Source organism: Bombyx mori, chromosome 8 (genome assembly GCF_030269925.1).
Source record: "Bombyx mori chromosome 8, ASM3026992v2".
NCBI lineage: Eukaryota > Metazoa > Arthropoda > Insecta > Lepidoptera > Bombycidae > Bombyx > Bombyx mori.
Window position 1 is genome coordinate 13,894,782 of NC_085114.1, and position 22,460 is coordinate 13,917,241.

General features: G+C 36.6%; 3 protein-coding genes across 7 annotated transcripts; 1 reads left to right on the forward strand and 2 right to left on the reverse strand.

Annotated features, from left to right (window-relative positions):
- Positions 1 to 432: 432 nt before the first annotated feature.
- Positions 433 to 2,454, reverse strand: LOC101735495 (B-cell receptor-associated protein 31). The gene has a single exon (XM_004923585.4). It carries the CDS (start codon positions 2,003 to 2,005, stop codon positions 1,331 to 1,333), a length of 675 nt encoding a protein of 224 aa, XP_004923642.1. The 5' UTR covers positions 2,006 to 2,454; the 3' UTR covers positions 433 to 1,330.
- A 1,097-nt stretch (positions 2,455 to 3,551) lies between these two features.
- LOC101735731 (dynactin subunit 2) lies at positions 3,552 to 17,752 on the forward strand. The gene is made up of 9 exons (XM_004923587.3): positions 3,552 to 3,966; positions 4,036 to 4,238; positions 4,333 to 4,468; positions 6,846 to 6,952; positions 8,400 to 8,516; positions 10,004 to 10,079; positions 13,273 to 13,431; positions 14,870 to 14,966; positions 16,330 to 17,752. The coding sequence occupies exons 1-9, from the start codon at positions 3,931 to 3,933 to the stop codon at positions 16,512 to 16,514; spliced, it is 1,116 nt and encodes a 371-aa protein (XP_004923644.1). The 5' UTR covers positions 3,552 to 3,930; the 3' UTR covers positions 16,515 to 17,752.
- A 906-nt stretch (positions 17,753 to 18,658) lies between these two features.
- On the reverse strand, positions 18,659 to 20,938 carry RpL27 (ribosomal protein L27). 5 transcript variants are annotated; one of them, XM_012697922.4, is made up of 3 exons: positions 20,796 to 20,938; positions 20,295 to 20,524; positions 18,659 to 18,885 (listed from the first exon to the last, which is right to left on the reverse strand). In XM_012697922.4, exons 2-3 carry the CDS (start codon positions 20,511 to 20,513, stop codon positions 18,700 to 18,702), a joined length of 405 nt encoding a protein of 134 aa, XP_012553376.1. In that variant the 5' UTR covers positions 20,514 to 20,524; positions 20,796 to 20,938; the 3' UTR covers positions 18,659 to 18,699. The 5 variants fall into 5 exon arrangements, with proteins under 5 accessions (XP_012553376.1, XP_012553377.1, XP_021201937.1 ...); XM_012697923.3 differs by having other exon boundaries at positions 20,769 to 20,926; XM_021346262.3 differs by having other exon boundaries at positions 20,761 to 20,913.
- Between the last annotated feature and the right edge of the window lie 1,522 nt (positions 20,939 to 22,460).

The following is a 22,460-nucleotide window of genomic DNA, read 5'->3' on the forward strand; positions in this document are numbered from 1 at the left end:
TTGTCATTACATATATTGCAGTTTCATTATGTATATTTTATTATTAACTTACAATTTTACATTACGGACATTTTATTTTACAAACCGACACCGGAGCGAAAACCGAAGAAAATGTTCAAGTATAAATCTACAATTTAAAGTTGCCAAATGCATTTTTCTTTGGTTAGCCTTTTTTACTGCATATGGAGCTCACGGCTCACCTGGTTTTCAATGGCTACTGCTCCATAGACACCCAACAATGTAAATACCACCTATCTTGAGACAAGTCCCAGATTTATAGTACAAAAGCTTTCCCAAACCAAAATGTATTAATTACTACTTCACTCTATCACTGCGGCCTACAAATCGTAATAAAAGTTTTGAGGTAAACAAATTAATATGGGAGGTAGATGGAAGTTTTTCGAACATTTTGAAGAAATATAATAAATGCAGTTTTTCAAAAAAGTATTTTATTTAATCAAACCAGCATATAAACAATTCAAGACTTTTTTAATAAGCAGTCCTATTCCAAAGTTATTCGTGCCTTTTTTACATTACAATTAAGAACAAACAATTACTGTTCCGAAAAGAAAAAAAACTCAGGCTTGAATAACAGAACTCAACTTCCTATTGAGAAGTTGTGTGGTTAATAAGAATCTGAAAATGATTTGGATGAAAATTGTGCTACAGTTTTCAAATTCATCTAAATTGAAAGTGAGAATTAATCACAAATGCAATATCTTTAAACATTATTATTCTACAAAAGATTGGTGTTCACTTTCAATTAAAAACATGTATTCATTTTCATTTCCAATAAAAATACTAGTAAATTATAAAAATCTGATTATTCCTAATTGACAAAACACAATTTAAGGAATATTAAATTAGATCCACTCTTACAATTCACATTTTTCATACACAAATCCATGTTTGACACCAAAAACCCTAAAAGTTAAGAAACAACAGCTTAAAATAAAAATTATAATAAAAAATTAAAAAAGCTAACAATAATATATTTTAAGGCTTAACCTATTTACTTTTGAAATTTTAAGGATTTCTAAATATAAAATTTAAGCAATATAACAATGTTGAAATTTTGATTTTCTTTTTAATGAACTACGAACATGAAAATTTGTTAATTTATTTTTCATTTCATTATCAGTAATGTTTGTGGTTAAGCTGATTCCAAAGTCCAGATGTGTAATGCAACTTTCTGAAAACATTTAAATAGCAAGTGACAAACTATTATTAATATACTTTTAAAATAGATCAACACAGTAATACTAGAAGCAGCATAGACAACATTTAGTTTCATCAAAATCAGACTCATACATTCTGTAATGTCTAATATTTACTCATCTTTCTTAGAATCACCTTCACCAGAAACTGTTAGCTTTTTCTGTAGCTTGCTGTGCTCTTCAGCGAGTCTATCATACTCTTTATTCAAACCTTCAGCTTGTGATTTTACAGCTTCTTTGTCTTTCTTCTCTTTTGAAAGTTCCTTTTCCAAATTCAAAATTTGGGTCCTCAGATCTTCTATTTCTTTCTTGCTTTGTTCCTCGCCAGTGCCTTGCTTCTCTAACAAAGTTCTAGCAGTAGTGGTAGCACTCTGAGCTTGGCGGAAGTTTGCCTCAGACTGAGCTAACAATGTAGCCAGTTGTGAAATCATTTGAACCAAACGACGGATGACGACAAGGAGGAAAAGTGCAAAGCCAGATATGTAGAAGTTTCTCTGTGCACGAAACAATCTCATGTTACCTTGCATTTCGGCGTCGAGATGCTGGTGGTCTGACGGTTCAATATTTGAATATTTTTGCATCTCACGAATTGCATCTAGCAGACATAATACTAGCACGCCAATGAGAATCAGAAAATAAATAGATGCCTGCCCGCTTATGTAAGCTAGAAATTTCGATTTGAAGAACTTCTGCCATCTGCTCGGACTGGCTATCGGCAAAGTTAAAAGGAGGACGACTGCGATCTCGGTATAGAGAAACGTCGCGATAATTGTCCATTGCAGACTCATGATTTCACTATTTCTTTAACACCGTTATTAGCTATACAATGCAGCAAACGATAGTGGAAGAACAACAAACTATGACGAAATTCTTAGGCCAAGAGTGACGATAGATTTAAAAATTGAAAAAAAAAACTTCTATGTATGACTCAGACTGTGACGGACGGTCGACTTTGGATCTCACAGACTACTTCACTATACTTTAAGCACAGATAAAAACTAAAATCAAAATAATACATCAGTTCTTTTTATATCAAAGCACGCTTACGTGTTAAATTGTATAGATAAAGCAAACTAAAGAGTAAACTAATATAAGAAAAATTTGATATGTGTAACCAGAAAAGTGTGCTAATAATTGAAACTAGGTAGTGAAAATTTTTTAATATTAATGTTCTATAGTTTTCCATTTATTTTGTAATTTAATGAAAAAATATCCTAGACTCGTTGTATGCACCTTATTACCTATCTGCCTACTAATTCTGAAACATTGAAGTCGTCGTGGCTTAAAAGATAAGACGTCCGGTGCATTCGTGTTGAAGCGATGCACCGGTGTTCGAATCCCACAGGCGGGTACCAATTTTTCTAATGAAATACGTACTCAACAAATGTTCACGATTGACTTCCACGGTGAAGGAATAACATCGTGTAAAAAATCCACTTCGTTAAAGCGGCACGACACGAGAACCAACACGTCATCTCGGATCCTCCCGATCCACTAACGGTGCTTTTAGGTACTTCAAGCACCGGTCACCGTTCTGGTCGAACCCGTCGCTTGCGACGAAGGGCTCGACGAGTAAATTAACTCTCAGACACAGCCCACTGAGTTTCTCGCCGGATCTTCTCAGCGGGTCGCGTTTCCGATCCGGTGGTAGATTCTGCGAAGCACGGCTCTTGCTAGGGTTCGTGCTAGCATCGTCGTCAGGTCCACTTCGCTAAAGCGGCACGACACGAGAACCCTCTCATCGTGGCCGCCGGTAACTACATTCCCGATCCTGCGGACAGAATGGAAAGCAGTCGACGTCGCCCAAAACACGTCATATCGGATCCTCCCGATCCACTAACGGTGCTTCTAGGTACTTCAAGCACCGGTCACCGTTCTGGTCGAACCCGTCGCTTGCGACGAAGGGCTCGACGAGTTAATTAACTCCCAGACACAGCCCACTGAGTTTCTCGCCGGATCTTCTCAGTGGGTCGCGTTTCCGATCCGGTGGTAGATTCTGCGAAGCACGGCTCTTGCTAGGGTTCGTGTTAGCAACGTCATCAGGTTTGAGCCCCGTGAGCTCACCTACAAACGTTAGGGTTACGCTGAAATAGCCTGTCAAGGCTATCAGCTTAGGTAGGAAAAAAAAAAGTGTAATAAAAATCAAACCCGCAAAAATTATAATTTGCGTAATTACTGGTGGTAGAACCTCTTGTGAGTCTGCGCGGGTAGGTACCACCACCCTGCCTATATCTGCCGTGAAGCAGTAATGCGTTTCGGTTTGAAGGGTGGGGCAGCCGTTGTAACTATACTTGAGGCCTTAGAACTTATATCTCAAGGTAGGTGGTGCATTTACGTTGTAGATGTCTATGGGCTCCAGTAACCACTTAACACCAGATGGGCTGTGAGCTCGTCCACCCATCTAAGCAATAAAAAAAAACTGAAGCTATAATTTGCCATTTAAGTAAATTAAATAAGTATATTAGCACGTATGGGTTGATTTAAATTTCACCCATAACAAGCTCATAAAATATCACAATTATTTTATTTTATTTTACAGATCAAAACAAGAAAGGCTTCAAGGCTCTATGTTCGATTCATAGGCTATACACATTTTTTTCATTCGATTGACGTGACATCACAGACCAACAAAATTTCTGATTCATATTACGGAACATTTATTTATTTATTCTCAAACTAGTGCTTATATTTTTTCAACATTACAATATATAAAATGGCTGATCCTAAATATGAAAATCTACCCGGCATTGTAAGTATACTCAATAGGAATATATTGTACACGTCGGAGATTAAATGTATAACAAGAACTTTCTTGTAGGCCTATGACCAACGCGATGTTTATGAAACTGATGATCTTCCGGAAGCCGATCAGCCGGAGCCTTATGAGGAGGAGGAGAACGAGTGTATCGAACAATTGCACTTATCGGTCAAGGATTCTTTCAATAAATTCAAAGGGAAGTTCCTTACTGGCCCTGTAGATTTTTCAGATAAATTGAGCAGAAAATCTCGAATTGGTTACAGGTGGGTTTTCATTACAATTAAATCAAACTCAATTTTTTATTATTAATCAAAGTAGGCTTATCTATACACACCAGATTTATTTTTAATTATTTAGAGTTGGTGAATGGGAGCTAGCAGCTGAAGGTGACCCGGAGACTCCACTACAAAGATACAATAGACTTAGATGTGAGTTTTCTGAACTCCTCGAAGATGTCACTGACCAACAAAACAAAGCTGGCGATAGTGAAAAGGTAAAATTATCATCATACTAGCAACCTAGAAAGTTTATAGTTATTTTGTTTTGACTGTCCAATCGTAACATTAAACAAACTACTACTTAATGAAGTCGTAGCAAGCAAGCACTAAAATATCAGGAACAGTGGAATGTAAAAATCATTGTAAGAACCTGTTAAATCTATTTATACAAGATAGCTGCAAAAGCTGAAAACAATTTGTAAATTCTAAAATAAATGCAATCCTATATTTAGTCAGTTCAAGAATACATATTTTGTTCTGTTCTTACTTGACTGGGATAATTGTCTCAATATTTTAATTTATTATATCATCAGAAAGTGAAAACAGTATGTAGGGTTGTAAGTATGTTCTACTATAAAGTGTAAACATAATATTAAACAAATTACAAAGACAGCCATGTCATTCTAGATGAGAACAGTCATTGACGATTGAAACTTTAAAGGGAGCATACATTACTCAAATACATGAGTTTTCAATATGAACAAGCATTAGTTTAAATTTAAAAAACTAAAATACTTTTTGCGGCCATTGCAAGAAGCAGTTTTGTTTTTTATTGAGTTTGTTGATTAAACACACAACCTAAAAAAATGTCCAACTAATTCAAATTTTTCATACAAAATGTCTTGAGTTTGCCATCCTTATTAAACATTAATAAAAATAACTTATGCTATTGACAACCAACAAATGTAACTGGATACCTGTTGACACAATTATATCAACGCTTGAAAGGCAAACGTGACTAAGCGACAATAACTGCTTTCTACACAAATGATAGGCAATAACTATATTTGAGGTGCAAAAAATATAAATTTCTAGGTCTATTAAAATCATTTCAATCCTACAGCTACTAGCTAGATTCTACTACAGCTACAGCTACTACAGCTTTGGTAGGCAGCGGCTTGGCTCTGCCCCTGGCATTGCTGATGTCCATGGGCGACGGTAACCACTCACCATCAGGTGGGCCGTATGCTCGTCTGCCTACAAGGACAATAAAAAAAAAAACTCGTTAAAATAAATTTTGTTTTCAGGTATTTCAACTTTAAACTAGTCTACTGTAAAGTTCACGCATTGTCGCTTAGTCATGTTTGCCTTTCAAGCATCGATATGCATAATCTTTTATTTACTGTGATAAAAATATCTCACATGGTCTAAATTTAAACAGCATTCTGGCAAAAAATATTTTAATAATATGTAGTTGCTCACTGAAATAACATAGTTTTATGAATGATGAATTACATAACTTACTATACAATTACATAACTTTAGATCATTTTTTTTATATTAAAATGCAGACTGACATGTCTCCGGTCTCTACCAGGCAGAATTTGAATGCTACCTCTCTAGGTAGCATTAAAATTCTGTCAGACATGTCTAGTCCACAAAGAATTTAATTTTTCTTATAGGAATTGCATTTAATCTCAATTCACTGGTAATTTTGTCATAGAACATTATTAGTATGTAATTTTGAATAAACCTAAAATAAGTTTGTCTGAGATATTTAAATATAATGTACAATGTGTACATGAATACATGTACAATTTATTCATAAATGCATTGTTGTAGTATTATATACATAAATACAAACTATATACAGTCAAACCTGGATAAGCGAGAACTGGATAAGTGAGAAAACTCTATAAGTGAGAGTAATAACCAGGACCCGTCATTTTAAGCTCCCAAAACCTCTATTAGCGAGAAACAGAAACCTGTGTAAGAGAGAGTCATTTTTCCCTCATGGACCTCCGTAAGTGAGACTGCTACTTATCTATACCTCTATAAGCGACAGTCGAGCTTTATTTATTTATATTATTTAGGAGGAACAACTGACAAAACAAATTACAAATTTAACATCTACTATTTTATGACTCATTCTTAACTTTCGTGGAACTTCTTACCGTTGTTTTTGTATTTTTTTCTCGTCAATATTGAACCTATTCTATTTCGTGGAACTAAATAAAATTGTTATTTTATCGCATTCTTTTCGACTGGACACGTGTGCCTGTGTACCGTCCTGTTTGTCGGCCTTACTCAGTTTATCGTTAATCAATTGCGAAGGAAAGTTCTGTTCTGCATCATGTCAAAATGGAAAATTAAAGTACTGTCATTAAGTAATAAACTTAAAATAGTGAATGCGTTTGAATCCGGAAATTCGCGAAATGAAATTCAGAGGGAGCATTAGCGAGAAACTCGGGTTAGTGAGAAACCTCTATAAGCGAGAATGAGATTGTGCTCCCTTGAACTCTCGCTTATCCAGGTTTGACTGTACAAAGTTGCAGACAGCAGTTAAATCGCTTGCTAGATGGCCAGTTTATCGTGAAGCAATGAAGCGGTCTTGCGTTTATGACACCCCAAAAATGGTTCATTTTTGTGCAGGAAGAGTTCTCCAAGTTGGCCGTACAAATCAACACAACGAAGAAACTTCTGGAAGAATTGAAACTTGAAGAAGGAGAACAAATTGACCCTAAGGCCGAGAAACTAAAGTAAATAGATTTATTTTTACAATAGAATCGCAATTCGGGTTTATCTGTCTGTTACTTATCAATAGACTCCTTGAATCAAGCCACGCTCCGCTGCGACCACGACTAAATGCATGAAATATTAAATAAAATCGTCTTACATTAATGTAACAATGGCAAGAACCTTCACCGAAGTTGCTAACAATTACAAAGTTTCTAGTCAAACAGATAAGCAATGTTCAAAACACACAAATATCAATTTTAATATTGCTAAATATGTAGATAGTACGACCGAAGAAGACGGATGGACTGTGTGAATGACGATATGAGAGAGAGAGGAGTGAGTGTTGAGATGACGGCTGATAGAAGAGAATGGAAGAGAAAAATTAGCTGTGCCGACCCCACCTAGTGGGATAAGGTGGAGAAAAAGAAGAAGATGTAGATAGTACGAGTTGGAATTGATTAGTTTCGTAATGCAGTTATCGATGTTTGCTTGGTGCATTTATGTACCTCAAGCACCGGTCACCGTTCTCGTCGAACCTGTCGCTTGTGACGAGGGGTTCGGCGAGCAAATTAACCCTCAGACACATCCCACTGTGTTTCTCGTCAGATCTTCTCAGTGAGTCGCGTTTCCCATTCTGCGAAGCGCTCTTGCTAGGGCTAATGGTAGCAAATTTGTCAGGTTAAAGTACGGTAAGCTCACCCACTCGCTTGATTAAGCTGGCATAACCTCTCAAAGTTACCAGCATAAGTTGGGAAAAAAGACGTTTCGAATATGATTTTATGCTGTTCCAAAAACAATAAATCATTCATTGTGAAAAAAAAACATTGCGGATTAAAGACTGTAGACAAATCCCTACTGTACTTACATTATGTCTTAATGTTAATACTTAGATCTCATTTCTCAAAGTTTATTATATAATAAAAAAAACATCATGGGTCAGTCAGTAAATAATGTTGCAAGCTTATTAAATAAATATGAAAAAATATATATACAGAGTGTCCCAGAAAGAATGGATAATCCTGAAACACCTCATAGTAGAGCTATTGGGGACACAAAATAAACAAAATTCTCAGGTAGTACCCTAATTACGTATTTAAAAAAAACTTGATATTGTCTATACTGCTGTGCGTTTCTGGAATATACAACAGCTACAAATAAATGAAATCCATAGGCTTTTTGGTGTTATAATATTCTACATAGACGGAATATGCAAGAAATCGTTGAGTAGCTAATGTAATTTTTTATAATAGTTAATCTGAACTTCAATTTTAATCATGAAATTTTGTTATTTTTTCTTTATTTTTAATTTGGGTATTAGGTACCTAACAAATATATTTTTATTATTTTTCATTTTGAGTCCCCAATAGCTCTGCTATGAGGTGTTTCAGGATTATCCATTCTTTCTGGGACACCCTGTATATATTGTATTTTTGTCAAAAGTGGAAAGGAATCGAACTGTAATTACAGGGAGTACCTGTCGTCGAACGGCAGGAAGAAGCAGGGTGAGCTGATCACGGCGCAGCTGAAGTTGAAGCCTGAAATAAGCCTCGCGCAGACCACAAGGGTTGCTCAACTCGAGCACAGGTAACGAAATAGCCAAACATTAAGTAGTTTCTATTGTGAATAACCAACAAATAATATTAGCAGATTAAAAAGTAGCCTATAGTAGAATTATTTTGTCCGTGCAGTTTGGGTCATAAAAAATCGGAGAGCGGTGAAGCGAGTATTTCGCTCTCTCTTCCACTCACGAGCCTTATGGACGGGCATAGTGATACGCATTATTGTCGATAAGCGCTATCGATAGTGTATTTAGTTTTGTCATTTTGTGGGTTAGTGATAAAAATGAAAGAAAAATCACTAATCGAACACTTACACCACATGCAAATTAACGAGAACGGCAGAAATTAACACTGTAACTTTTCGGGATCTATTCTCATTTCAGTGAAAAATTTTAACACATTGTTGATAACAACAAGAAGTCGTCGTGGCCTAAAGGATAAAACGCCCGGTGCATTCGTATGTAGCGATACACCGGTGTTCGAATCCCGCAGGCGGGTACCAATTTTTCTAATGAAATACGTACTCAACAAATGTTCACGATTGACTTCCACGGTGAAGGAATAACATCGTGTAATAAAAATCAAACCCGCAAGTGCAAGTGCAAATATTATTTTGAATAAACTCTAAGTACAAATGACTCGTAACATAACAATGTCTTACCACCCCGCCGCCGTGTACCTGCCTTCGATGACTCATTTGTTTTTATCGATAATGGCGTTACGCCCGCGCAACATGCTCACCGCCCTAGCCGGGCTATGTTTTATGACCCAAACTGCACGGACAAAATAATTCTACTACAGTTCAATAAATAACGATTTGATGAACATTTGCGCACTCCGGAGTACTTTTCTTACCGGTAATGTGTTGTGGAAGGTTCGTTGGCATGATGTATTTACTGTCACCGGCCCGTCATTGTATCCGGAACTCATAAGAATTTTTGACATGAACCCTTGAGACATGAGGTCGACGTCTCAATCATATTGTAAACCGGCTGTCCGACCTCACAAACCGACCGATAGGACCGCGGTGCTTGCCCGAGCAAGCTATATTGCCTTACTCTACTTATTACTACTAAATAACATTTTAATATAATTTTGTGAGTTACATTTTTTTTATTGCCTAGATGGTTGAACGAGCTCACAGCCCACCTGATGTTTAGTGGTTACCGGACCCATAGACATCTATAACGTAAATGCCGCCACCCACCTTGAGATATGACTTCAAAGGTCTTTTTTTTTTATTGATTAGATGGGTGGACGAGCTCACAGCCCACCTGGTGTTAAGTGGTTACGGGAGCCCATAGACATCCACAACGTAAATGCGCCACCCACCTTGAGATATTAGTTCAAAGGTCTCAGTATAATTACAACAGCTGCCCCGTTCTTCAAACCAAAACACGTTACTGCTTCACGGCAGAAATAGGCAGGGTGGTGGTACCTACTCGTGCGGACTCACGAGAGGTCCTACCACCAGTAAGAGTTAGCTTTTTCAATTTCACTTTTAATCTATAGATTACACAAATTAGAGCAGGCTGCCGGCGTGAGGGATGAGGAGGCGTTCCGACGACTCCAAGCTGCCACTGGACAGGTGAGCTGACACTTATCTGTAAAATGTAATTCGTGACAATGGAAACGATTCCCATTTAGTTTGGGTTCTGGCAATAAATGACAAACATTACGATCGAGCGTACATTTTTATTGTTATATATTCACGGTTAGATTTTAACATTATTCTAACAACTACGACGTAATGAATATGGCGGGTCAGTCAGAGTGTATTTCGTAGAGTGGTCATCAAAGGTTAACTTTATAAAAATCGACAAGGGTCGAATTTTTTTTTTTTTGGTTTGTGAACGAGCTTACGGCCCACCTGTTGTTAAATGGCTACCGGAGCCTATAGATATCTGCAACTTAAATGCCGCCACCCACCTTGAGATATGAGTTACAGTACAGTAACAGTACAACGGCTGCCCCACGCTTCAAACCGAAACGCATGACTGCTTCACTGCAGAAATAGACAGGGCGGTGGTACCTACCCACGCGGACTCACAAGAGGTCCTACCACCAGTAAAAAATTATATGAGTTCTAAGGTCTCAGTATAGTTACGCATTCGCAATTCGCGTGCTAATTCGATTGGTTCGTTATGGCGACGCTGAGCGAATGGGCGCGTAAGGGCGTGGACACATGTCTACGGTGTACGGTGCACCGCACTGACACACGGCACACTGCTCCTGCTCCGCAAAATATTCGTAAAATTTGTTAATACCACATATTTTCAGCGCTTCATATTTTCTCTTAAAATAACCTCCATCATGGTTCATTATAGAAAGGTATGGATTCACCCAATTTTTTTTTTATTCTGTTTTTTCTTCTTTCGTCATATTAATTAGCAACAGGAGCAGAATAATACGTTTTTCGCGATCCATGTTACGACAGAAACTGTATTGGAAACGATGGTTACTGCCATGTGCCGTTACACGGTAGCCGGCGCCGCACCGTAGACATTTATTTATTTATTTATTTAGACACACCAACAGCAATACACACAAAACATTCAAGCTTAAAATTAACATGTATAAAATTAAGTACTGATATGTAAGCCAGTTACAGGCATGTACAAAAATCTCTTATAACACACTATGACATGCTACAGCAATATATATATTTGAAAACAACATGAAAACAAGAGCTAACTACACACACTACTAACTTTACAGATTACTAAATAAGAAATAATGCACATATTTATATAGTAAAAAATTATAAACAAAAATTATAAAACTATAAAAAAATTAAAAAAGTCGAGCGCGGCAATGCAAAAAATATAAATACATAGAACAGACTGCGCAATGTAATCAGAATGACATTCTCTCATCAATTATAAGCAAAGGAACTTGGATACTAGTTTGTTTTTGAGACCAGGACACGTGTCGTTAAAAATGTCAATGCCGTCAATTAATGCACATATTTGGTTAAATTCACTGCAAATCTTTGATAAAGGGGAATATCTAAGGAGGTTTGTTCTACTTGCGGGAATATGGAAAATTTCAGTAATAGGATGCCGTGGGCAGTGGTATGGAACGCTAAAGTTGATTTTCTGAAGTAAGTGGCTACAATCTATGCTTCCGGAAATTAGTTTTTTTAGGAACATGATATTAATTATTCTACGACGGTTGCCGAGCGATATCATTTTAAAATGTTTAAGACGTAGATCATATGTGGTACGGTAAGATATGCTAGAAGAATGGAATGCCAAGTGCCTAGTGAATGCACGCTGTACGCTCTCAATACGCTGCGAGTAAGTAGCGTAATGGGGACCCCAAACTACTGATGCGAACTCAAGTTGACTGCGAACCAGCGAGTTATATAATATTATTTTAGTGTTTGAGGACATAAATCCCTTAGTATTTCTTTTTAGGAATCCCAGCATTCTGGCAGCTTTAATAACAATTGTATCAATATGTGCTTTGAATGTTAATTTGTTATCCATCATCACGCCCAAATCTCGAATTTCATTGACTTGCTGCAGAATGTCATCATTCAGTACATAACAGGATGTCATAGGGATTAGTTTTTTAGAGAATTTTATGTAATAGGACTTTTTTGTATTTAATGTCATTCCATTTAAATTACACCATACATTTATTCTATCTAGATCACATTGTATAAGTTCTGAGTCTGTTGGTAAAGTAACTGTTCTGTATATTTTTAAATCGTCAGCAAAAAGACAAAATTGACTGTCGCGTATTTCTGAAGTTATATCATTAATAAAAGCCGAAAACAATACAGGACCGAGATGGGAGCCTTGTGGTACGCCTGAAATGGCTATGTAGTCCTGTGATTTATGACCATTCACCACTACAAACTGGAGTCTTTTTGCAAGATACGAACGAAACCATTCCAACAACGACCCACCAATCCCAAAGCCTCGTAATTTATTTATTAAACGAGAATGACAGACCTTATCGAAGGCACTGGAAAAGTCCATATAAATTGTATCTACTTCCAGACCTCTATCAATTTCTCGGCAGAGGTAAGACGTAAATGAGACTAAATTAGTTTCAACAGAGTGGCCTTTTCTAAACCCGTGTTGATGTTCAGAAATAAAGTTATTTAGATGCTGTGTAATAAAAGGACAGACAAGTGACTCGAAGAGCTTTGGAATGCATGAAAGTATGGAAATTGGTCTGTAGTTACTAACATTGCTTGTGGCGCCTTTCTTAAATACTGGGACTACTTTAGAGCTCTTCCAAATGTCTGGAAATACACCATCATTCAAGGATCTGTTGAAGATAATTGACAAAGGTAAAGCCAAAGCAGAGCCGCAACGTCTAACAAAAACCGGGGGAATATCATCTGGTCCAGCACCTTTATACATGTCTAGCTTTTTAATTGCGCGTGTCGTCTTCTCGAATTAAAATCTTAATAATCTCAAAACTTTATAATTTTACAGGAGAGTGTTATAAAGGTTTAACATGTGATATTTTTAATATAATATTATTAATCATCTTTGCAAATTTTTTTTTTTACCAGTTACATTATCTGTCTTTTAAATTAGATAAAATTATGTATTATTTTGTTAATAGTAGTCAAAATATAGGTAAACTAAAAAAAAAAAACTAATACTAAACTACGCTCTTTTGACAGTATTTATGAGAAAAATACTGGTGGTACCAAAAGATTCCGCATATTAATTCAATTTCGAATATTTTTGGAAATTGTACACTTTTAATGCGAAAAGGCGATGTGTCGACGCCCTAAGTGTACCGTGTGCGTGCAGGCGACGCTGGCGGGCGCAGCGTGTCGTCTGGCGGCGCAGGCGGGCGCGCTGCGGGCGGGCGAGGTGGCGGCGGCGGACGCGCGGGTGGGTGCGCTGCTGGCCAACGTGCACGCGCTCCGGGCCGCACTCACGCCCGCCGACCCGCAACTCGATGAGAAGGTTAGACCTCATATTGGTTGCTTCTGATGAGCAGTTATTGGTGTGCTTAATGCGAGTTTTGTAACGTTCTCGATAGCGAGTAAGTTTGCTCAAATTTGTATGCAATTGAAACAGCGCCCCTAACGACAAACGTACCCGGTGTTATGTTGTGAGTGCGAGTTCATATTGACGTTGTGATTTCGTAATCGTAATAATTTTACCGAAGTGAGTACCACGAATGACATTTGTGCGAGTGCGAGTTACAAATTAGTGGATTTCGACATTTCGATCGAGTATTTCTTTAGTAGATCTATTTTTCCAACTAGAGAGGCAAAAGTATCATACCATAGAGCCTAATCTTTTTTTTTATGAAAAATGATATGAATAAACGTACTGCAAATCGAGTAACTTGTGTCTACTCGCACTCTAGAGTTCTGCACTTTTCACCGTGAAGAACGTACACTCGATTCGATTTTAGAAACTCCCACTAAGCATACGGGTCTGGGAGTGAGCTACCCTCCACGGTGTTTCACGAGCGCTATGACATGTCCTTCTTCAAACGAGGCTTGTGGAGATTATTAAACGGTAGGCAGCGGCTTGGCCCCTAGCATCGTTGACATCATGAGCGACGGTAATCAATCACCATCAAGTGCGACACACACTATGCTCGTATGCCTATACGACAATAAAAATATAAATAATAATAAAAACGTGTGGTACTCGGGAAATGCCGCGGTAAAGTTATTGCATAGCATTTTTTATCAACTTATGCAATTATAATTAGACAATGATAATTTAATATTAATACAATAATTAAAACAAGACCACGCTATATTAAACATTAATAAAATCAAAACATTAACTGTCCCCTTCACACTCATAAGCTAGACCGCGCGAGAGAGAGATGGGCAGACTTTTCATGATGCGCATGCAGTGTGACATCACGCCATGCGCTTATTCACAAACACTACACAAGCGCAACGTGTGAATGTGTTGAACGCGAGCTACATAGTAGGAATAGTGGGGGTGTCAGGTTATTTTCGTTACGGAATTTCTTGATTCAGTCGCCGCGCTCAAAGCCCGCGATAAAATCTATGCAATAGCTTAATAACCTTGACAACCAAAATGTGTTATTTATATTCAATACGAATCAAACTTGAAATAATATATTCAACTAAAATATGCTAACTCTAACAAATATTCCTCCTCCTCGAGTCGTGTTCCTCATGTCTGAGGGTCGTGACCACCATCACCCATGAGCCATCTTAAGATCTTTCTAACAAATATTAATACGCACATTATTAATAAATAAAATTTCAAGATAAAATGAAAACAGACGTGATCTTATGTTTAGATCTATTGCAGAGAAATGTCTCAAGACAGCCGAAGGTAAAAAAAAATAAACTGTACCTATTGATGTTTCATTATTAAATTCATCATTTATATTTATTTCAAACAGGTTAACGAATTGTACAAATTGGTGAAGCAAATTGAAGGCATTTCACATTCGGAAATAATTGAAAGGATGGAAGCGCTAGAGGCTCTGCATCATCAAGGTACATATTCAAAATTTAATAATAATTAAAAATAATATTAGCTTAACCACTGACCAGTGTCATGTCAAATGTCATATAATGTAGTCTACTGAATAAAATTCCCCTAAATTAAATAATTCTTTAACATAAAGAATATTCACCCTTAAGGAACTATTTTTTGTATGACAGAGCCAATATTACAGGCCTATTGAACTTTTCGCTACGACATGTCCTTCTTCAAAAGAGGCTTGTGGAGAGTATTAAGCGGTAGGCAGCAGTTTGGCTCTGCCCCTGGCATTGCTGAGGTCCATTGGCGACGGTAACCACTCACCATCAGGTGGGCAGTATGCTCATCTGCCTACAAGGGCAATAAAAAATAAAAAAAAGTTTTACCATTTTAATCTGAAAATTTAAGCTCTAACGAAATGTGGCCGATTGCGAAGTGTATGTACTAAGAACGCATGCCTGCCTGCTACCTTGCTTAGACGGCCAATTTTCAGGTATCAGGTAATCAAAGTACATAAAATCATGACCTACTCCACGTATTTTCTGAAAGCTGATTTTTACGTATATTTTAGGCAATATCCTTAAAAATAATTCGCAAATACTCCCAGACACTTTCCGTCGGTCGAATTGCTTTGCAGACGCCTTAAAGCTCCTAAAGTAATGACGTAGATTCACGTAAATTCTGATGCTCCATTCTTATATATTATGTCCACCAGACAACTATTTTAAAACCCCTTACAAATAGACAGACCGATCCAAGGGGCCAATCATCCCCTAAATTTAATTTTAATACCTCTGTGGGTAGGGAAAAATAATATTTATCTATTCACAATTTGACCACAGACTTTAAACACTAACAAAAGTTTGACAATTGACAATAAACAAAAAGTATATTTGTCAAATACATGGTGGTGTGTGTAATGTTTTATTTATTGATTTAATGTATCTATTATGCATTATTTAAAAAAAAAATAGTATTGTGCACTTCTTCTCTATATTCTCTATAAGTGTGGAAAATTTCATACTCCTCCGTCTGCGCAATTTTCGTAAAAAGGGGTACAAAGTTTTTGCTTCACGTATTAATATATAGAAGATATATTGACTTCAATAAACACATCACTACATAGGTAGTATAAAACAAAGTCGCTTTCTCTGTCCCTGTGTATGCTTAAATCTTTAAAACTACACAACGGATTTTGATGCGGTTTTTTTTAATAGATAGAGTGATTGAAGAGGAAGGTTTATATGTATAACATCCATTAAATAGTGGAGAAATCAATAGTAAATTACAGTTTCCGAAGTGAAGCGAGGGCGGTTCGCTAGTAAATAATATTAGGATATATTGACTTCAATAAACACATAAATAAATTTCCAACAGCCAGTAACTTCGGGAAGTCGCTGACTGAGCTCGAGTCGCTGCAGAGCAGCATCGCGGGCGGCGTCCACAAGAACCGGGAGCTCCTGCAGAGCGTCCAAGAAGTGTTCGCGCTGAACGTGAACAGCCTCAACAAGGAGATACGGAAACTGGACGAGAGGATCTCGAAATTGGCGCAGGCTTCGTAACGAGACGGAGTTTTGTAAATACCTTCTTACTTCACGCGATAATTACTGTGGACGCTGGAACCCTGCAACCACGCTCGCTTTGTTTCAACGCTGGAGCTATTGCGGCTTGGCGTGCTACTGAACTCGACAACGATCTGAAATCAAGTCCTGAAGATGAAGAGTCTGACGAGCTGATCAGCATTGACCCTCGTCTTGGAGTTTACGGTGACCGACCTTTATAAAACTAAAATGTACCGCATTTAAATTTACGCCTAGGGTAAAATGATTAATTTTGCAATCTTGTTGTACTGGATAACGTTAGATTAATATGAAACAATGGCAAGCTAAGTTATGGAATGTTTTGAATATTTTTTTGTGTTTAAAAAGGCAGAATTATGTTTTGTAAGAAAAATAAAATCAGTATCAGTGTTGAATTTTAAGTTTAAACTGTGCTTCTATGTGAGTGCTTGATCTTGATTAGTAGAAGCTGGATTTTGGTCAACAAAATCAGTGTTTGTTAGTAATAGAATGTTTAATTGTGTTATTAAATATAAATAAAAATAAGTTACGTAGAAATTGCAAGTCACATTCCGAAATCGCTGTGTCGGTCCCGTTTTGTTGGTTCGAGTCCTGGTTTAACTAACTATTGTATTATTATTGTATACATTTATTTAAAGATAAAACGTAGTTTTTGTTTCGTGTGTATAACCTAACAACACGAGACATCTTACCTCTTAAAATCCAATTCTTGCAGTACTTTTTTCATATCACATGTTTCTTACTTAAATTGTTTTCTTGTACTTAAATTATATTCAGAACGAAAAAATGCGACCCTAGGCAAAGAATGGGTTTTATAAATGCTCAAATTTCAGCTGATGGCTTAATGACGACAAAGATATTGCGAGCTACTAAAAAAGTTTCAAATAGGTTATAAATGTTGTTAATAACTTCAGTTTAAGGAGTATGCACATTGATGGTGCAGACCCTTGTATCTCCAGTATTTATTATATCAGAATACCAAAATATTCAATAAACACACACTGTATGTTGTACCCTTAGCACTTTTATGCACATTTTAAACAATTCTCAGAAATGCTGGTCAAATGATATTTTATTGTTTAATTATATGAACTAGTGCCAGATTCGAGATGTATTATTACATGTTTGATGAAACCTATATCACTTAACAATGATTATATTTGTATTTTATAGACAGCTTAAAAGATTTATTTATTAAATTAAATTGATTATGAAGCAAATTTGTTTTATTATTAATTACTTGTAAATTATTTTGCATGTGTACTCCTATGAAAATCATACCTGATTACTCTATTACATTTTGTCTTACTGGGAATTAAGGTAGGGCCAAGATTTTTACATGATTCTGTTTCAGTCTCTTCATAATAAAATTCATCAAGCATTCCTACATATATCAACACACTTATTCTGCGTATTATTTTTATTTATTTATTGCTTAGATGGGTAGACGAGCTCACAGCCCATCTGGTGTTAAGTGGTTATTGGAGCCCATAGACATCTACAACGAAAATGCGCCACCCACCTTGAGATCTAAGTTCTAAGGTCTCAAGTATAGTTACAATGGCTGCCCCACCCTTCAAACTGAAACGCATTACTGCTTCATGCCAGATATAGGCAGGGCGGTGGTACCTACCCGTGCGAACTCACAAGAGGTCCTACCACCAGTAAAGTATTCGTAGCGAAAACTGACAAGGGCCAGGATGTATATTTATTCTAATAGTGTAAATTTTGCACTAAGCAGAAGAATTGACACATTCAACTTTGATGTATTGAAGGCGAATTGTATATTATTTCGTTTTTGAAAACCAATATTAGGAGACATGAGTAGTGGTCGTTCGTTCATAGTTAATGGATATGAGATGCCAGGGAAGCAAACTCAAGACATTGTCTTTCAACTGGGCTCTTCTCAATCCTTTGAAGGACAAGTCTTAGCACTTTGGACACTAAAGGGAAACTCTTTTTAAGCAAACGCCAGTAATGCAAAAAATAAAGAGATACTAAGAACATCTCAAAAAATTCAATACATTCCTTACAAATAAGGTTTTAATTAAACTCTTTTATTATGAAAAAAATATAAGTAAATAGTGGATAGGTTGTTGTTTCAGTTTGTGCAATAAAACAATGTATTCATTACTCACGTAACGTTTATTTTCTTTTAAAATTACACTTAGAACCTAAGCTTCTGGAAGAACCACTTGTTCTTCCCACTTTTGTACCTCTCTTCAAAACGTACTCGCGTGTTGAAACGCAGCTTCTTACGTTTTGCAGGGTCTTTCAGGTCTTTTGCGCTGAATTTTTCAAAGCTGAAGTCAACTGTATAACGTGTTGGCATCAAGTGATTATAGTTTACAACCTGAAACAGAAAACAGATATTTTCAAATAACTATACAGCAATGATTGTACCTTTTAATGCAGTCCAATAATGATGGAAATTTAAAAAATCAAGAGTTATTACAAGTCCTTCTATTGAATTAAGAAGAAGAAGAATTGTTTAGAAACTCAAGACTTGCACTTTTTTAAATACATGAATACAGAAAAATCTAAAAACATGATTACATCAGTACTTATAATAGTTGATTAAAATTAAAGGAAGAACAGAAGACTATAAGAATCACTAACAAGCACTGTTTAAGATTGTTCGTAAAAATCAAGATAACAAGCTTTTGTTTTTATATTATTATATTAATATAAATCTCTAATACCGTATGTAATAATTGTCAATTGTTTAATTCAATAAGGGACTATGAATCCTTTTCTTTACTACCTCTTGCAATATTCTGTTTTAATAGAAAAATATCCTCAATTATACTTTACATTTAGTGGCAGGGTATGTTGAGTGCCCATTCTACAAATATTATAATCCTCCTCATTTCTAACAGTGATACAGTCTATTTAAAACTGTATGGCATTATGCAAATGCAATCGAATTCATATCACACACTTTTGTACTGTACTGTGTTAAGTATCTGCACTAATATTATGGTATTTATGGTAAATATGTTAAACACTATTCGGGCTGGGGTATATTTGCCAAAGCTAATTTAATAACTGAACAAAACACAGTATTAAAGTCTACAAAAAACAAATCTGTACAGTCATCAAAACACATATATCATTTATTAGTTAAATATTTCATAATAAAGATATTTATAGTTAATTGAAAATTAATGAATGCATTTTACAAATTTGGAAAATCACAATAATGCTGCTCTATTGTAAATTTTTCATTCATGTCTTCTATTCACACAAAAATAACACAAAAGTACTATAAATTTTAATAGAAATCCATTGCTGGACACAATTTTCGACCAAGATTTGCTACACTGACCAGTCCCATGTCAGTTTTATTAACTACACCTGAAATTTTATAATACATTTGAGCAATACTCGTGGATATTATTTTCAATCATGAAGATGATGTTGCCCAAAATTGTTAATAAAATGGTTATCGCATTTATCCTGGTTTGATTTAAATTTAAAATAATATTTTGTTTAGTTTTAGAGTGTCCTGTACACATAATTAAACCTTCCTTTATTTTGGTTCAATTTGGCGTTTTTTGTCATGATATTGTATCTGATCAACACGAGATTACTTAAACCCTAAAAGTAGCACTAATTGAATTTCTAAATATTTCATTTCAATAACTTTGGTCTTAGTAACTTCAGTTCTATCTATTTAGAATAGTTAAATATGGTCATATACTATATTATATACTAATTAACCAGCCGTTAGTTTAATTCAATATTAAAAGGGAATCTTACCTTCACGAAAGGCTTTATCTTGGACCTCTTGTGGATTTTATTCTTTCCCATCCTCTTGTGCACTTTCCGGGGGTACCTGTCGATACCAGCGACGAAAGCATGCCCGTACGGCTTGTCGGAGGTACCTTCGTCGTAATTCTTGACTACGATAGCCTTGCGACCCGCGTACCGGCCACTTAAGACCAGCACTACTTTACCCGGCTTCATTATCTTACCCATCTTGGAGGGATCTGAGAAAAACAAAACTAACCTTAAGATTGGTATTTACAAATTCACCACCAGTATTCAAGGAAATAAGGCTATTTAAACACTCCTTTATGCTTAAACACTTCGTGATTGCTATTTGAGTTTTAATCTACTAGTAAATCACATGTAATGCACTGAAAACAAATTGAAATGTAAGAATAACACAGATTCAAATTCAGTTTCTACGTAAAAGTTTGCAGTGAGAAGGAAAAATATTCACGTTCTTACTATTAGTATCTCACAAATTTAACATACTTGTACGTTTTTAGTTAATTTTTAAACCAATTTTATGGATTTTTCGAGATTATGTATACAACAAAATACAAAACTCACATTCCCTTTACTCGTTGACATAGAAAGAATTAGTGTTACCATTAACAAATTTACTCCAATTTGACAGCTGATTTTTTTTTGACACTTGAAAGATTTCCGATTTTTACCGATGCTCAGGACTTTTGGCGGGAACGTGAGAAGCGAAGTTGTGTGAATTATTTTATTTTGTCTATTTAGTGTTTCTTCAGGTTTAAATGTGTAATAACGGTAGTTTATTAACTGTTTAATATTTGTGAATTCGCGTACCCGTCCTGGTAAAGCGGCAAGGCCTCCGAAACAACCGAATTTATTCAGTTCCAAAAAATCTTACCTGAAGATTAAAGTAGGCTTACCGTATGTTCCTTGTGTAGTCTGTCCGAGATGCGCCGCTTTCGCCGTTGGCAAGCAGAGTAAACTGTAATCCTCGTAATATAGTAGTTAGCCCTTTCTTCGAACATTACAATCCCGATTTATTAGACAAGGAAGGTAGAGCATCGATTATCTGCATCTTGAACTTATCCGTGAGAAGGCAGCGTCAGTAGGCTTCGTTCATATCTAGTCTCTATAGGCGCCTTCATAACAGCAAGGTAACACGATAGTGCCCTTATAGTAGGCACCACTGACCAGTGTGCTTAGACCAAGTTTTTTAACGTTCTCGATAGCGTAAAAGTTAACTCAAATATGTATGAAGTTCGAACGCTTGCCTACGTTTGCCGCTAGGGGTGCTGTTCCAACTCCATAGAAGTTTGAGTTAACTTTTACGCTATCGAGAATGTTAAAAAACTAGCTCTAAACACACTGGCTCACCGAGCTGCCACCCTCCGCCGTCGCCCTAGATAAATCCTGACGAATTCACCTATTCTACTGTCGGTGATGTTGGACGGTTCTGCTAACGCTAGCAGCGACCAAAATATAGGTCACCGACTCGCCGAAGAGCTCGAAGCGATACATAATCTATAGCTTTGACTAAGTTGTTGCTATATCTTGAAAACGATCGCAATTTTGACCCTGTAGCATGACTCATTCGCAAATAAAATTTTTAGGCCTCAGGAGACGTTCAGGTAGTCTTTAGCAAATCTCTACCCTTTCAACTAAGTCCGAGCTCGCTTATATCCGAAAGGTCATGAAAACGCCTTTGGGTAAACATCCATCTTTCCTCCCAAAGAAATAAGAGACTAAGAGAATTATTAAATATGGTAGCCCATATTTTTTTATTGCTTAGATGGGTGGACGAGTTCACATCCCACCTGGTGTTAAGTGGTTACTGGAGCCAATAGACATCTACGACGTAAATGCGCCATCCCCGGTCACCGTTCTCGTCAAACCCGTCGCTTGCGACGAAGGGCTCGACGAGTAAATTAACTCTCAGACACAGCCCACTGAGTTTCTCGCCGGATCTTCTCAGTGGGTCGCGTTTCCGATCCGGTGGTAGATTCTGCGAAGCACGACTCTTGCTAGGGTTCGTGTTAGCAACGTCATCAGGTTTGAGCCCCGTGAGCTCACCTACAAACGTTAGGGTTACGCTGGAATAGCCTCTCAAGGCTACCAGCTTAGGTAGGAAAAAAAAAGCGCCATCCACCTTGAGATAAGTTCTAAGATCTCAAATAT

Bases quoted from the DNA above. Each gene is read 5' to 3' on its own strand.
- LOC101735495 (XM_004923585.4), bottom strand. From the start codon at position 2,005: ATGAGTCTGCAATGGACAATTATCGCGACGTTTCTCTATACCGAGATC.
- LOC101735731 (XM_004923587.3), top strand. From the start codon at position 3,931: ATGGCTGATCCTAAATATGAAAATCTACCCGGCATT. The intron at 3,967-4,035 runs GTAAGTATACTC...ACTTTCTTGTAG, and splicing joins ATGAAAATCTACCCGGCATT to GCCTATGACCAACGCGATGT. The intron at 4,469-6,845 runs GTAAAATTATCA...ATTTTTGTGCAG, and splicing joins AAGCTGGCGATAGTGAAAAG to GAAGAGTTCTCCAAGTTGGC.
- RpL27 (XM_012697922.4), bottom strand. From the start codon at position 20,513: ATGGGTAAGATAATGAAGCCGGGTAAAGTAGTGCTGGTCTTAAGTGGC. The intron at 18,886-20,294 runs GTAAGATTCCCT...TTTCTGTTTCAG, and splicing joins AGATAAAGCCTTTCGTGAAG to GTTGTAAACTATAATCACTT.